The 13,513-nt window shown below is 48.4% G+C and overlaps 1 protein-coding gene across 5 annotated transcripts in view; it reads left to right on the forward strand.

Moving 5' to 3' along the window:
• The window catches only part of JARID2 (jumonji and AT-rich interaction domain containing 2), a 252,350-nt gene that overhangs the window by 189,566 nt on the left and 49,271 nt on the right, over positions 1-13,513 (forward strand). For all 5 annotated transcript variants that reach the window (XM_026511523.4, XM_026511526.4, XM_026511528.4 and 2 more), the window contains one exon: positions 9,729-9,905. In XM_026511523.4, the coding sequence (XP_026367308.2) occupies positions 9,729-9,905 (177 nt within the window). The remainder of the gene's footprint in view (positions 1-9,728; positions 9,906-13,513) is intronic.

Here is a 13,513-nt window from a genome sequence, read left to right on the forward strand (position 1 = left end):
CCAGAGGCGTAATTAGTATCTTTGCCTGGTTCCCTCCGAGAAGGGGCCGTGTGTCGTGCGCTGTACCCAGCAATTGGTACCATCGCCGTTCCTCTGTCACCAGTCTCGTTATGCTTAATGAGTTGGGTCGTCTTCTCTTTGTTCTGACTATGATTATTAACAGATTAAAAAGCTTAACACAGTAGAGCAGTGGCAGGTTAAATGATTCTCTTATTTACATTTTTCTCTTTATGGGGCACTGCAAACAAGGGAGATTCCCAAAGGGGATTCCTGAAACACACACAAGACACACACAGACACAAGACACACACACACATACACACACACACACACACACTCTGTCAGTTCTCATGACAGTGGGTGTCACAGCTGAGTGTCACAGACCCAACGAGAGCTCTTTGGGGATGGGGGGGTATTCTTGGTAAAGAAACAGCACCATCAGCCTTTGTGATAGCAGTGATTTCTGGTTGGGGACCTGCCTGCCTTTTGTTTCTAAAGTCTTAGAGAATCTTCGGTTGATCAGCTGTCATTCAGTTGCTAATTAATTCAGCAGGCCTCTGTGGAACCCTTTTTATATGCTAGACACCTAGAAAACAGAGTAGGAACTGGAAAGCTGAGAGGCTCACAGTAAACACGTGGAATGTGCCAGGGTAGAGGTGTGTACCCCGCACAAGCAGGAAGGAAATGCCACTCTACCGGGGGCGCTGCCTGGGACGGCCATGCCAAGCAAGGAACACTGGCACTGGCTTTGTGGAAGGGGAGTGGGGCCACCCCTGCCGAGGCACGGATTGGTTTGTTGTTTGGGAGGCCCCAAGTAAATGCCGGGACGTGAGCTGTGTTGTCCACTCCTGCGGGCCTTGGGCTTGTTACTTGGGCCTCACTGGGGTTCTGCAGCTGACAAGGTGATTTACCATGCCCGGGCCTTTCGGAAGGTGATCCTGGCTGGCGATCCTGGCTGGCGGCTAGGTGGAAAATGGCTTGAGGCTGCAGAAAGGCCCTCCTCCCTCGCACCCAGGTGGGGGACTGTTAATGAAGCATCCAGGCCCAAGGCCTAGAATCTCCTGTCTCAGGCAGGTGGCTTAGCCTGCTGTAAGCCTGTTTCCTCTTGTAAGACAGGTAGGTGGTGTCTTTGCCCCGTGTCCCCGCGTTGTTCCTTGCCCCGCGTCCCCCCCCCCCCCCCATCGCTGTGGAGTCCAACAAGCCACCTGCTTTTAAATAGGCCCAGCCGATGCCCCGAGGTGGTCATCCCAGTCTATTTAGTTTCTGGAGGAGATAACGGAGGATTTGAAATTTAGGAAGGAACCTTCTGAAAGATGAGTAGAAGAGACTGCAGGTAGCCCGCCCAGGGAACTTTCTCTAAAGACAATTGCCGGCCTTATTGACCAGGAGCACACACATAGATGGAAGACGGACTGTGGGTATTGAGGATGATAAATTCTAAGTAGGGCAAATGCGGAAAGCCTGGGGTGGTTTAGAGGTCACAGAATGAAAGGGGATTAACCTGCTAAAAAGCAATTAAGCAATCCTCCAATTGCAAGGAGCACTTCGGAGCTAATAATGAACTTTGTTGAGCAAAAGGGGAATGCTGTTACATTGTATGAGATCTTCGGGGAGGAAGGCACACCGCCACAGTGGTACACAACTTTTTTTGATGGCTCCTTCTGAGAGGTGTGGCGTCTTCATTTTTGAGAGCCGCAGCAGAGAGAAGTAGGATCCGGAATGGTATTCTCACCGCCTCGAGGGCTACAGTGGCTCCCTTCTCTTCTCTCCAGCTCAGACCAGCCTTTATATGCTTTGTTTTCCAGTTAAGTCCGTGTTAACGTGGCTGAGTTCTGCTGAGCAAGCAATTGATTTGCCAGGCTAGTTTATCAGGCTAGTTAGGAAGAAATGTGAAGCCATGGAATTCTTCATCGCGGAGGAGGGGAAGGATGGATCCCTTTTAATTGCTCTGTGACCTTGATCCGTTGTTAAGATTCCAAGACATTTTGCTCAGAGGACTGGCCCTGCTCCAGGCCAGCTGGCCTCTGACCAGGCTTGGCCCTCCCCGAAGATAAAGCCCGTTCCCTCTTCCCCACCAGCAGCTGCTGACGCAGATTCGGTGGTATTCCTCACAATCGTCTCTGGCCTTCTCCTTAATTTCTAGAGATTCTCTTAGCATTTTCTGCCCTTTCTGAAATCCATATAGAGAAGGTAGATGGGAGGGGGGACTTTATGTCGGGACAGTCCTGTTTTGTTGCTGATGAGCACCTTGCTGGCTCCTGAGGCATCATTATTCCGAGACCATTAAGTCCTCCGTATCGTTAACCTTAAAAATAAAACTCAGTTATTTTACCAGCAAAAATGGACTTCTTTGGGGACAGCAGGAAATTGCAGTTTGGGCATACAACCACACAGCATGTCATCTGGCAAGCCCAACAAAGAGGAACGTCTTTTGTGGAGGAGGAAGTGGGGAAGGGGTTATTTTGAGTGAAAGTCCATTGGAGAAAAGTGAAGAGTTCAGGGTGCCAGCCATTTCTCGGGGGCTGAGTAGCAGGGGTTGTTGATTTCTCATGAGACGCAGTGTGTATCTTTCCCTGTCGGGGGCCTGTAATTGATGACTCTTTCCTGTTGACATTCTTCTGTTGGGGCCTGTTGGAAAATTGACACTTCTCCCTGTAATTTACCTTGATGGTGTCCCGGCTCCCCTGTCCGGCCTCCCGACTCTAATGAGGTCTCCCTTTATTAATTTTCACCATATGCATGTCCCCCAGGCAAGGTGACCCTGCCTTCAGCGTTCAGCGTCTGTTAGGATTTGTGGACGCTTTGCATGGTGAAGCGAGCACAGACTTAGTCTTCAAAGAGTGGCTGTGTGACCTTGATGAAGCTGTACTTTGTAACTTGTTTCCACTTTTGAACTTGAGGGGCAGAAGTTAGGGACTGTGGAGGCCATCCTAGCCGCTCTGTGGTGTGATCTGTGTGTTTGAGGTAGAGCCAGCGAGCCCTCGTTGTGTTCGGTGGGGTGCGTATTTGTGTATGTTTTAAGCCATGTGTATAGGTAAGAAACCTGGGAAAAAGCGTAAGGGGAGGGTTCCAGCTGTTAATGAAAAGATCGTTTCTCCTATTGCTGGAGGCAGGTTGGCAGGAGTGGACAACCGTTGGGAGCAAAAGTGGTTCTCGCTGCTGAGTCCCTCGTGTTGGGGCTCTGGCAGGCAGAACACGTGCCCTCCCGTCGGGGAACGTCCCAGATGGGGGATCAGATCGGCACAGCTGGTTGCACGTGCACCTAGGCCCATGCCCGGGGGCTGCGGTGAAGGAGGAATGCTGTGGGAAAGACCAGCCGGTCGGTGAGGAGGTCACCACTTCCTCCCTGTTCTTAGACGACCTTTGCATGGCTGAAGGTTCCAGCTCTTACTTGGCATTACTCACTCACTCCCAGTTCCAGAAATCCTGGCTGTTGAGTTCGCTTTGCATTTCCAACCCCCCAACCCCCATAGATTCTTGTTCTCAACCTGCTTGCTTGCCCCGTTTAGGAAAGCAGATAGGAAATCAGTTGCTTTTGCTCCTACCTGCGTGAAGTTACCTGGCAGCCTGATGTTTATAGTTCTCAGTTTTTGTCTCTGAAGCCAGGTATTAACCGAATGTCGCTACAGCGAGAGCCGCTAACGGTGCTTTTGCATACGTGACCTCATACCCTTTGGGGTCATCACAGTTGTTAGAGCTGAAGGCCTCATCCTCCCTGTACAGGGTCTCAACAAATAAACACGTGACGTGACTGCTGAGCTGACGCTTCATTCTAGATTTTTGGATTCCATGGAGGGTCTTTTTCAGTGATTTGGATTCGCACATGTGTGAAGGATCAGCAGTCCCAGAATGGGGCACCGTCGCGGAGCAGCTCCTTATCCCATAAGGAATTAGGGGGGCTCCCTTTGGATTTGGCCTCTGGCCTGGTGGGCTGTTCCACACCCTTCTGCACGTACCCCCGGTGATGCCAGAAATAGCTAACTTAGCTGAACGTCTGAAAATTTTTATCGTAATTTTAATTACCTTTCCTTTAGGACAAGTGATACTAATTTTCGGCTGATATCGTACAGAGAAATCATTGAAGGCACGAATGTGGATCACTTTAAAGAAAATAGCACACGGAGAGGCTTCATATGGCAAATAATCTTAGGGCACACAGGGGTGGACGAAGTTGGGGAACTGTGTTGTCCGTGCTTCTTCCCTCGTGAATTATGAAGGCCGACCCGGAAGAGACCAAGACACCCCGCCATTCGGTGTGTCCTACCTGTCCCGCAGCCGTTCAGGGCTCCTTGTGTCTCCCTGCCGGGGGTGAGATGAGCGTGTGGATGAGTTCAGACCTCAGGTCCGTTTGGGTCACCAGTTCTTAGCATGGCGCCTGGTACGTCCCTAGTTAGGTGAATGACCCAAGGCACTTGGCAACTGCGTTTTCTGTGACTTTCCCATGTCAACGACTGGAGCTTTCCTCTAACTCAGGAAATCTGAAAATAACTATCCCTCTGTTCACCCCGCCCCCGCCCCTACCAAGTTCTTTCTGAAGTTTTAAAATGTCTTCATATGGTAGCAGGGGCCGACTGCTTTTCATTCTGTTTGTGTAACCTGAAAGATCAATCGTGAACATGCCAGTCCAGTGGGCTAGCCAGGTTTATTAGGTCAAGCTACAGGAATTAGACTCCCCAGCTAAATGACAGCGTGCAGGGAATCCCTGTAGGGTCCTTCCAAAATAGAACGGGGCTATGTTTAGCTTGTTAAGATAAAGAACTGGTCGGGGGAGGGAAGATAATGGGAAGGAGGGCTTGTATGTGTACATGATTATGATTCATGGAGAAGAATCCAATTTTATAGAAACCACAGCCCAAATTAGAGAAAGCAAGCTTTTGGATTAAAATGATTTCTGTTGTGGTTGTAACATACCACAGTTTGATTTTTGTCCAGATGAAAACATTTGGTTTTCACTTCAGTAAATATTGTGGAGACATTGCCAGCTAATTCTGAAACGTAATGAAATACGGCTTTGGCAAAGCGCACATGCATTCTGTACTCCCGATTCCACTTATCTGATCCAAGTTCAGATTTTTTTTCCACATTTGCTAATGCACTTGAATAATCAGGAGAGAAAAATCTGCCTGTAATTTTAGGAGAAAACTGTATACGCTGAATACACTTTTATAATTTATTGGGTATAAAACCTCCCTTGCTCCTCCCCCAAATACCCCACACGTTCCTTAAGTCTTTCGAAACCTTCACCTTTCATTGATTACGTCTCTAGAGCTACAGTTTGCAAGGGAGACAGGATGTAATTCCGTGTAGTGAGTCAGCTTCGCTCTGTTGTTAATTAGCGTCGCAAGTGGCGTTTGTCCCTCAACGTGGGGACACCACCCTGAGAACACCAGGGCGGAGCTCAGAACGGGGCGGGGGGGGCCTCCTGAGCCACCTTGGAGTCCCCTTGTTTTCCCCATCTTTGCTGGTGTCGCAGCAGGGGGCAGGTGAGTCCTTCTGATGAAAGGGAAGATGTCTCTGGGGAAGCTTTCTTGTGTCGTGAAATCACATGGCCCCTGTCCCTGTTTTCCCTTTCCCGGTAGCTCTATTCCTCTTGTCCTGCATGCTAGACCCACAGTGAGGTTTCCCAAAGTCTCCCTCCCTGGACATTTGACCTAAAGAATTTTCCCTGATAAATTGTCTTGAGATGAAGCTTGCTTTTTATGTACCAGGATCTGTAAGTTGCATACTGTATTTGATGAAAACTTTAAAAGCGTGCGTGCTCTTCTATTTTCAAATACTAAACGGTGATTTAGCTTTTTCTGGACTCTGCGTCAGTAATGATTATGTAACACACTCATTCACCCCTTTTAACCTGAGGAATGTGGGGGTAATTTTCACTAGCGATAAATAACCCAGATTGCGTTAGGGTTTATAAAATGCCTTTTCCTTCACCTTTTTTTGTGTGTCTAGCAGATTCCTCTTCTCTAATGTGTAAATTAGATAATCGAGCCTGAATCTAGGCTAAGAAGAGGTGAATGTGCTCTATGTGAATGCCTTTAACTAGTTGTGGTTCCTTACAGGCTTTTGCTTCCCTTTATATATTTGAAGTTGTTATATAGTTATTCTCCAGGTATTAGTATATAATAGTGCTTCTCTGTCACCTTGATTGTTTTTAGTGTGGCATGAAATAATGGGATGATTTTACTGGTTTTTGTCTTCCTGGGAATGAAAGCTCCTTTTGCTTTTAGCCACTTTCCCTGGTTTGTCCTGATCTGAATGCTAGCTTTGCACAGGGACACGTCATCAGGGTCTTAGAGGGATTACATGCAGTAGCCACCTGGTGACAGAGTACCAGGCTCTGTTGGATTTAGTGTTTTCTGCTTGCTTCGGTTGGACTATAAAGTTAGGAAAATTCTGGAGCTCTCTCCTGGGGCAAAAGCTAACCGTTGACAAGGCTTCTCCTGGTGGAAGGGTTACTGGTTGGCAGTGGCTTCATGAACCCAAGCTAAAGGACAGTAAGGCCATACTCAGGAGGAGCTGGGTTGTTTGTAATGAAGGGCACCTGCCAGAGGGGAGAAGTGGTAGCAAGCCGAGGATGTGAACTAAAGGCATCATCTTGCCTTGGAGAAATTACCTGACCTTTCCCACGAGGTGCATTATTATTGAGTATTGAGCCTTTTTCCTCTAATGACCCTTCTTTCAGAAGTATTCCTTCCCTTTATCATACTGGCTCTCCTGTTTCCCATCTGGTTTGAGAACCCTTCGTTACCTTTTCTTTGATGATGCTTTACCTTCAGCTCCAGACCAGCAAGTCAGTGGTCCTGACTAGAAGCACAGTCGCCTCTTAGTGTGAGGGCGATCTGTGCTTATCCCCGTGCCCCCGAACTTAGGGCTGACCACTCCTTCCCTCCCGACTGCGGAGCCGGCTCCCCAAAACTTAGTGGTGTTTGGAGTTTCATTTTGAGAATGCCCCTCAGAGACACCCACCCCATCCCCGTTCTTCACATCTTACTTGTCCCTTGTGTTAGTCTCTAACTTTCTTCTAGAATACCTGGGAGGCTAGAATGGTTTATTTGTATTCGCTGAGAAGCTGTTAGAACAGATACATTCAAAAGATTGGTCATTTGCTACTGTTGTGGAAGAAATTACCCTGTGTGCTTTCTTTTAGGAATATTAACGCTTGGATGCTTCTAGGCAGTTTCTCCATTTTAGTTCTCCGGAACGTAACGTTCACCCCGTTCTCAGAATCTTGAGTATAAGGAATGGGATAGTTGCTTCATGCTGCTTATGCAAGGTTTGAGTCTTTAAAAAAAAAAAAAAAAAAATCCTCAACAGATGCTGTTAAATGGAAGTTAACTCTGTGTTTTTCATATGTTGCACCTCGATTTTTAGCAGATTGTCTTTGAAATCTAGACCATTTTTATCCGTTTTCTCTCCCCCCCCCCCCCCCCCCCCGCTTTTATTAAACATGACTCTCAGTGGTCTTGGCTGCAGAATTTGCTGCATTTCCCTCTCAGAGAGGAGACCCTGGATGGCAGGAGGGGCTGGGCTGCCCCGCGCCACCCCCCCCTCCCCACATCTCTTCCCCCTGCTGCCCCCTGGTGGGCAGTGGTGTCCATGGGCTGCTGCGGGCTCTCCACACGCACGCCTGCTCTTCTCAGGGCTGGTCCTTGAGTTCAAGCTCGAGCCGGGGGAGTCTCTTCCTCAGAAGAAATCCGACATGGGTAATTTCATCTGGGAGGCACTTGAAGAGATGATTCCCTCATTCTCTCTCATTTCACAGAAGAGGGAGATGTCATGACCGAGCCCCGCACTTCCAAGCCTGGAAGTTCCTTGCTAGGTCTGTCCGACAGCACGTAACTTGTTGCCTCTGTCGTGTTCTGTGCCAGGCTGAGTGGGAGCCTGTGGTAAAATGAATGTCTGTGTCTGTCTGTCTGTCTCATGAGTGCTGAGATACAGTGTGTCTTGCTATTTCTAAAAGTACTCATACAGTTAGATTTGGGAGCGAAAGATCCAGCAGGATTGGTCATTGGACTGTGGAGGCACCTGCCCTGTACCCACCTGTGATCAGAGAATCCCAGCTGCGGACTCCGATTTGGGAACCGGGAAGGGCGCTGTCCCCTTTCCCTAGTCACTCTTGGACTAATCCGAAAACCACTTTGGAGCACGTATAGATAGGTTGTTCCAGGGGAAGTATGGCTAGCTATTTTCTTTTTCCTTTTTTTTCTTCATCTGTAACTCCTGGTTTATAAGAACCTTCCTTCCATTGAAAACCTGCTTCTAATTGGAAATGATCAAAGGGGAGGAAACAAGCAAGAGTAAATGGCTCCTGTCAGACTGTAGCCAAGTCTGTTCTGCCATGTACATCCCTTTGGAGTTTCATTTCTACCCAGTGGTGTGACCCACATAACTTCTGGGGTTTTTAAAATGCAGTAGAAGGAAGAAGGGGGCTTGGAGGTATCTGTGCGGTCTTTGCATTTTTACAAGACAGGTATTGGGCTTAACCACTTCCACTCCCTGATGCTGCCCGTTCATTTCCATGTCCTTGTGGGATCGTGTGGCTCGGCAGCCTGACAGGGATGGTTAAACCTTTGTGTCTGAAGTTCGAGATCTCCGTTGGGAAGAAGAACAGATTGGTCCCCTGGGTCGTCGTTGATAACGCTGGAGTGTCAGCTCATGCACCAGAAAGCAGAGGCGAGAAGGAGTGAATTTCACACTTAATAGTTCTTCTGCTGCTTGGTAGTAGCTCTCCCCAAAATACTTCATGGTTAGGAAGATTGAAGGTGTTACTGGAAATTAATTTGGGAGATTTTCTTTGGATTTTAAGCAGCCTCTGGTCCTAAACAATAAATCAGTGAGTTGGGGGATCTTCTAAATTGTCATTGTTTGATAAAGAAGAACTGTATTGTACTTTTTTGTAATACTGAGCTTATCTTCTGATGTTACTGCTTTATCTTAAATTCAGAAATGAAAACATTCAGGGGCACGAGCAGAAGGTTAAGGTGTAAAAGGAATGAGGGTTGTAGGGTTTGCTCTTAGGAGGTTTTTGTTTTGTTTTGAAATCCAGCCCTTATAGTTTAGTCTTGTGCTGGAATTTATTTTAATAATTTTACATGCTATTAACCTGATCATAATATCAAAGTAGCTTCCAAATATCTTGTGATTTGGGGGAATCCATGTCATTCACCTCATTGTGAATACAAGACCGTGACCTTAAGATAGGGAAATGTCGTATTCTGTTATTACCACTTGGTTTGTCGTTCATTTTTAAATTCATTTGCTTAAATTCATGTTAAGTCTAGTAAGTTAAATGCCTAACCCAAAATAGTCTCTTCCATTCTTCCTTGACATTGTAAGTAGGTGTTTTTAATTTTACTGATTTTTTTTTTTTTTCCCCTTCCCTGTTGCTCAGTTCAGTTCTTGGTGGTTGTCATCCTCCCTCCCCCCTCCCCAGACTATTCATGTGAGATTTAAAATTTTTGATGTGCTGTGTTTGGTGAATGGCATTATTCCCCATCTGGGGGGGATTTTGCTTGAACTCCATTGAAAGGGCACAGATGGAGTTTTATTTCCTGGGGGATATTTGAAAAATAAAAGTGGCCATAGAGACGGAACAGCTTCGTTTTATCTGCTCAGGCGTGAGGATTTAGGTTCGTACCTTAATAGATGTCTCCATGTGTAGTGCCCCTCCCGGAACGGGCGAGGACCAAGGCCTGTGTTCACGAGCCCTCTTCCTTAAACCCACCCAGGTTCTCCTGCGCTGCCCAACAGCATGGTATATTTTGGAAGCTCTCAGGACGAGGAGGACGTCGAGGAGGAAGACGATGAGACGGAAGACGTCAAAACAGCCACCAACAATGCTTCAACTTCATGCCAGTCTACCCCCAGGAAAGGAAAAACCCACAAGCATGTTCACAACGGGCATGGTAGGTCCACTCTTGATTTGGGGTAGAAAATGCTGGAATCCACAGCTCTGACCGAGAGAGCTGCAGTAGGTCATCTGTTGAGGTAGAAGATGAAGATGAAGATGAAAGCCGCGTAGCTGGTTGGTGGCAGAGCTGGTGCTGGGCACGTCTCTAGGTGCCAGGCACTTGCAGGGCAAAGAGGTGAGTACAACCCAGCACATTCTAGATGAGCAGACCAAGACATGGGGATGGATATTCTTGTGTCGTGGAGGCGATGATCCGTCCTGTAAGAGCTGCGGATAATGGGATTCGGAAGAGGAAGAGATCACCTCTGAACAGGGATGTCCAGGAAGATCGCGTGAAACATCTCTTGTGATCAACTTACAATTATTGTCATTTTAGCAGGTGGCGGGCACGTAGAAAGAAAACTGTTACTGAGCATGTGGAGTCAAGTAAATGCCTCTCTATTATGAACCAGGCTGGTTGGCTTTTTTTCTCAAGGGCTGCAGTGTGTGGGAGGAAGACAAGAGTGGGTATCAGTGAGGAATCGCCTTAAGTGAGTTGGCCGTGGGAAGTGCTCAGTGGTTTTTCAACAAGGAAGTGACGTCATTGGAGTTGTGCTCTGAGAAGATGAAGCTGGCCTCGACTGTGAGGGAAGGGGGCCCGAGGAAGGGGGACACCTCAGAAGGCTGGAGTCGTGGCTGGTTGCCTGGCCAGAGGTAACAAGGGACTGAGAGTTCCTTGCGGCACTGCAGCTGGGAGGATGAGGGGGTGGGGAGAAAACTACGCCAGGGGTAGGGTTGGGAGGAGGACTTGGACCGACTGGGAAAGTAGACAAATAGGCAAGGAGAGGTGGAGAGTCAGGCCTGGAGTGAAGCAAGGAGATGGGGGCGGGGAGGTATTACAGCCCATTCCTGTTGTGCCCCCTACTGGGATGGTAGGCATCCTGTTACATTCAGGGCTCAGAGACCCCGTGAGGCAGCCAGCTCCTGTCTGTCCATGGCAGAAAACAGTGCTGTCGGTAAGTGATTGAGGCCAAGGCAGATTTCTCCGCTTTTCCCTCCGTGGCTGTGCACTGAGCCACCACTCGTCTTTCTGGACCCCGTGCACAGTGGAGGCTGGGGTCCAGCACAGGCTCGATGTGATGGGGACGTGCCTGGCTTTCACCGTTGTGGAGCATTTCTGCCTTGTCACTGTAACAGTCCTCCTTCTCAAGTAGGACTGTTCAGGAGGCATGCCGACAGAGTGGAGGGTGTGACCCTCTTTTTAAGAACTTGAGGAGAGAGGGTTAATACTCCCAGTGCAGACTACAAAATGCTGACTTAATTTTAACGTCAGAGGAACAAGGGTTCCCCCTACAGCTGTGGTCCTCAGGAAGTCTCGACTGTTGGAAGAGAGTCGGAATACGGGTGTAGGTATGATAACGTGCCCTGCTGGGCAGGAGGAAACAGTTCCAGCGTGGAGAATGGGAACGGTGGATGATGGTAGATGTGGAAATGGGATGAAATAGATCAAGTTGAGAATGATCCCTCCAGCCGCAGAGCTGTCTGAAGTGAAAAGAGAGATGAGGAGCGTCCAGGGAGCCCAACCAGGAAATCACTGCTGGGGGGCTGGATGTGGGAACAGAGAGTGGCTCACGTGAGCTCCAGGGCGATGAGAAGCAAAGGTGAGCAGCTTTTCACTGCTGCCTGGAGAGCCAGGGCTGGAGGTAATAGAACAGGAGTTAGGAAAGGAGGTGATTTGGGGGTAGTTAAGAACTTTATTATCTGCTGAGTTTGCAGGGATGGTGAGAGACAGAACTCCCGAGAACAGACTGGGAATTCATCATCCCAGAGCTGCTGGCTGATGCAGTCAGAAGGGGCGAGCTTTCTGAGGTAGAATGAAGCCGGAAAGCAGACTTAAGGGGATTTTTTTTTGTTTGTTCGGATTCCTGAGGGGGTATTTTCTAGTTTTACTTGGGGTTTAATAGGAGTCGAGAGTGAATGAACAAACATGAAATGAAACTACTCTCGGTTGGTCTCTGTGTCCGTGGGATAGAGCTGTATTTCATTAGGATGGCATCAGAATGGTTCCTTGATACTGTTTTTCATTGTCTCGTCGTGTTGCGTGGGTGAATTTGTCAGTCTTCTGGGGTTCTGAACCCAGTTCCAGCAGCGGGGGTGAATACCCACTTTCCCCACAATACCCTCAGTTCTGGGTCAGCAGCAGGGTGCTGGGAATTTAACTCCGTACCAACATGACGCACGTGGAGGGTGCGTCAGAGTCCTCGGGTTAAGCGCTCAGTCCTGTAAGACTGCCCCCCATGCCCTGCTCAGATGTGCCACTTGTTACGTGGGCTTCTGACCCACCAGGTGCACACTGGAGGTTCAGCCACCTCCCCCTCAGGTTTGATTAACTTGCTAGAGTGGCTCACAGAGCTCAGGGGACACTCACCTCCACTAGTTTGATAAAGGATACAGATCAGTAGCCCATATGGAGAGATCCAGAGGGTGAGCTCTGGGGAAAGGGCATAGAGCTCCCACGCCCCCTCCACGCCCGCCACTCTCTGCATCTCCGTGGGCCTCCCCCTCAGAAGCTCTTAGAACCCTGTCCTTTTGGGTTTTTATGCAGGCGTCATTACATGGTCATGATTGACCAAGTCCTTGGCCATTGGCCGAGTCCCCATCCAGCCCCTCTAGACTTCCCAGAGGTCAGAGGGGTGGGGCTGAAAGTTCCAGTCCACTGCTCACATGGTTGGTGCTGCTGGCAGCCAGCCCCCACCTTTAGGTATTTTCCAAAGGTCCCCTCACTAAAATAAGACAAGATCTCTGTATCACTCTCAAGGTTTTGGAAACTCCAGGGCTTGGGGAACTGCGAGCCAGGAATCACGAGTAAGGACCAAATACATGTTTTTTGTTTTTTGTTTATAAGATTTTATTTATTTATTTATTTGAGAGGGAGAGAAGACCGCATGATGGGGAAAGAGGCAGAGGGAGAGCATATCCAAGTAGACTGAGCTGAGCGGGGAAGCTAGATGCAGGACTCAGTCTCACAACCCTGAGATCAGGACCTGAGCCGAAACCAGGAGGCGGACACTCAGCCTACTGAGCCACCCAGATGTCCCCTCAAATCCATATCAGTGACCAAACATATATTTCTTATAAATCATACTATCGCAGTCTGGATGTGCCGAATTAGTCCCGTGTCTGCTTTTGCATATGTGGTTGGGTCCCCATCTCCTCCTTTTCAGCTTGTTTGAACTTGCTGGTTCGCTAGGCCACCTTCTCATTGATTCTCCTTCCAGGGTCCAAAGTCTCCTTCACTGTGCATGCAGCTTACTTTTAAATTCTTTTTCTGGTGAGCTGCTGAGCGGTGAAGGGGCAGCAGGTGTCTGGTGCCATGTTACAAAGTGTCATGAAGGGTTGGGGTGAGGGTGAGGGAATTGGCTGGTGTCTCCTCCCTGTCTGAGGGGAGTGAGTAACAGTTTTGCACTGACCACAGTCACTGCCAGTAGGAGTCAAGGAAAATGTATCTCTGTCTACAGATGCACATATCTGCATGTCTACACGAAAGTAGACTTCTAGTTTATTTTTTATTTATTGCATTTTATTTTTTTAAAGATTTTATTTTATTACTTATTTGATAGCCTG

This window comes from Ursus arctos, unplaced genomic scaffold (genome assembly GCF_023065955.2).
Source record: "Ursus arctos isolate Adak ecotype North America unplaced genomic scaffold, UrsArc2.0 scaffold_31, whole genome shotgun sequence".
Lineage (NCBI taxonomy): Eukaryota > Metazoa > Chordata > Mammalia > Carnivora > Ursidae > Ursus > Ursus arctos.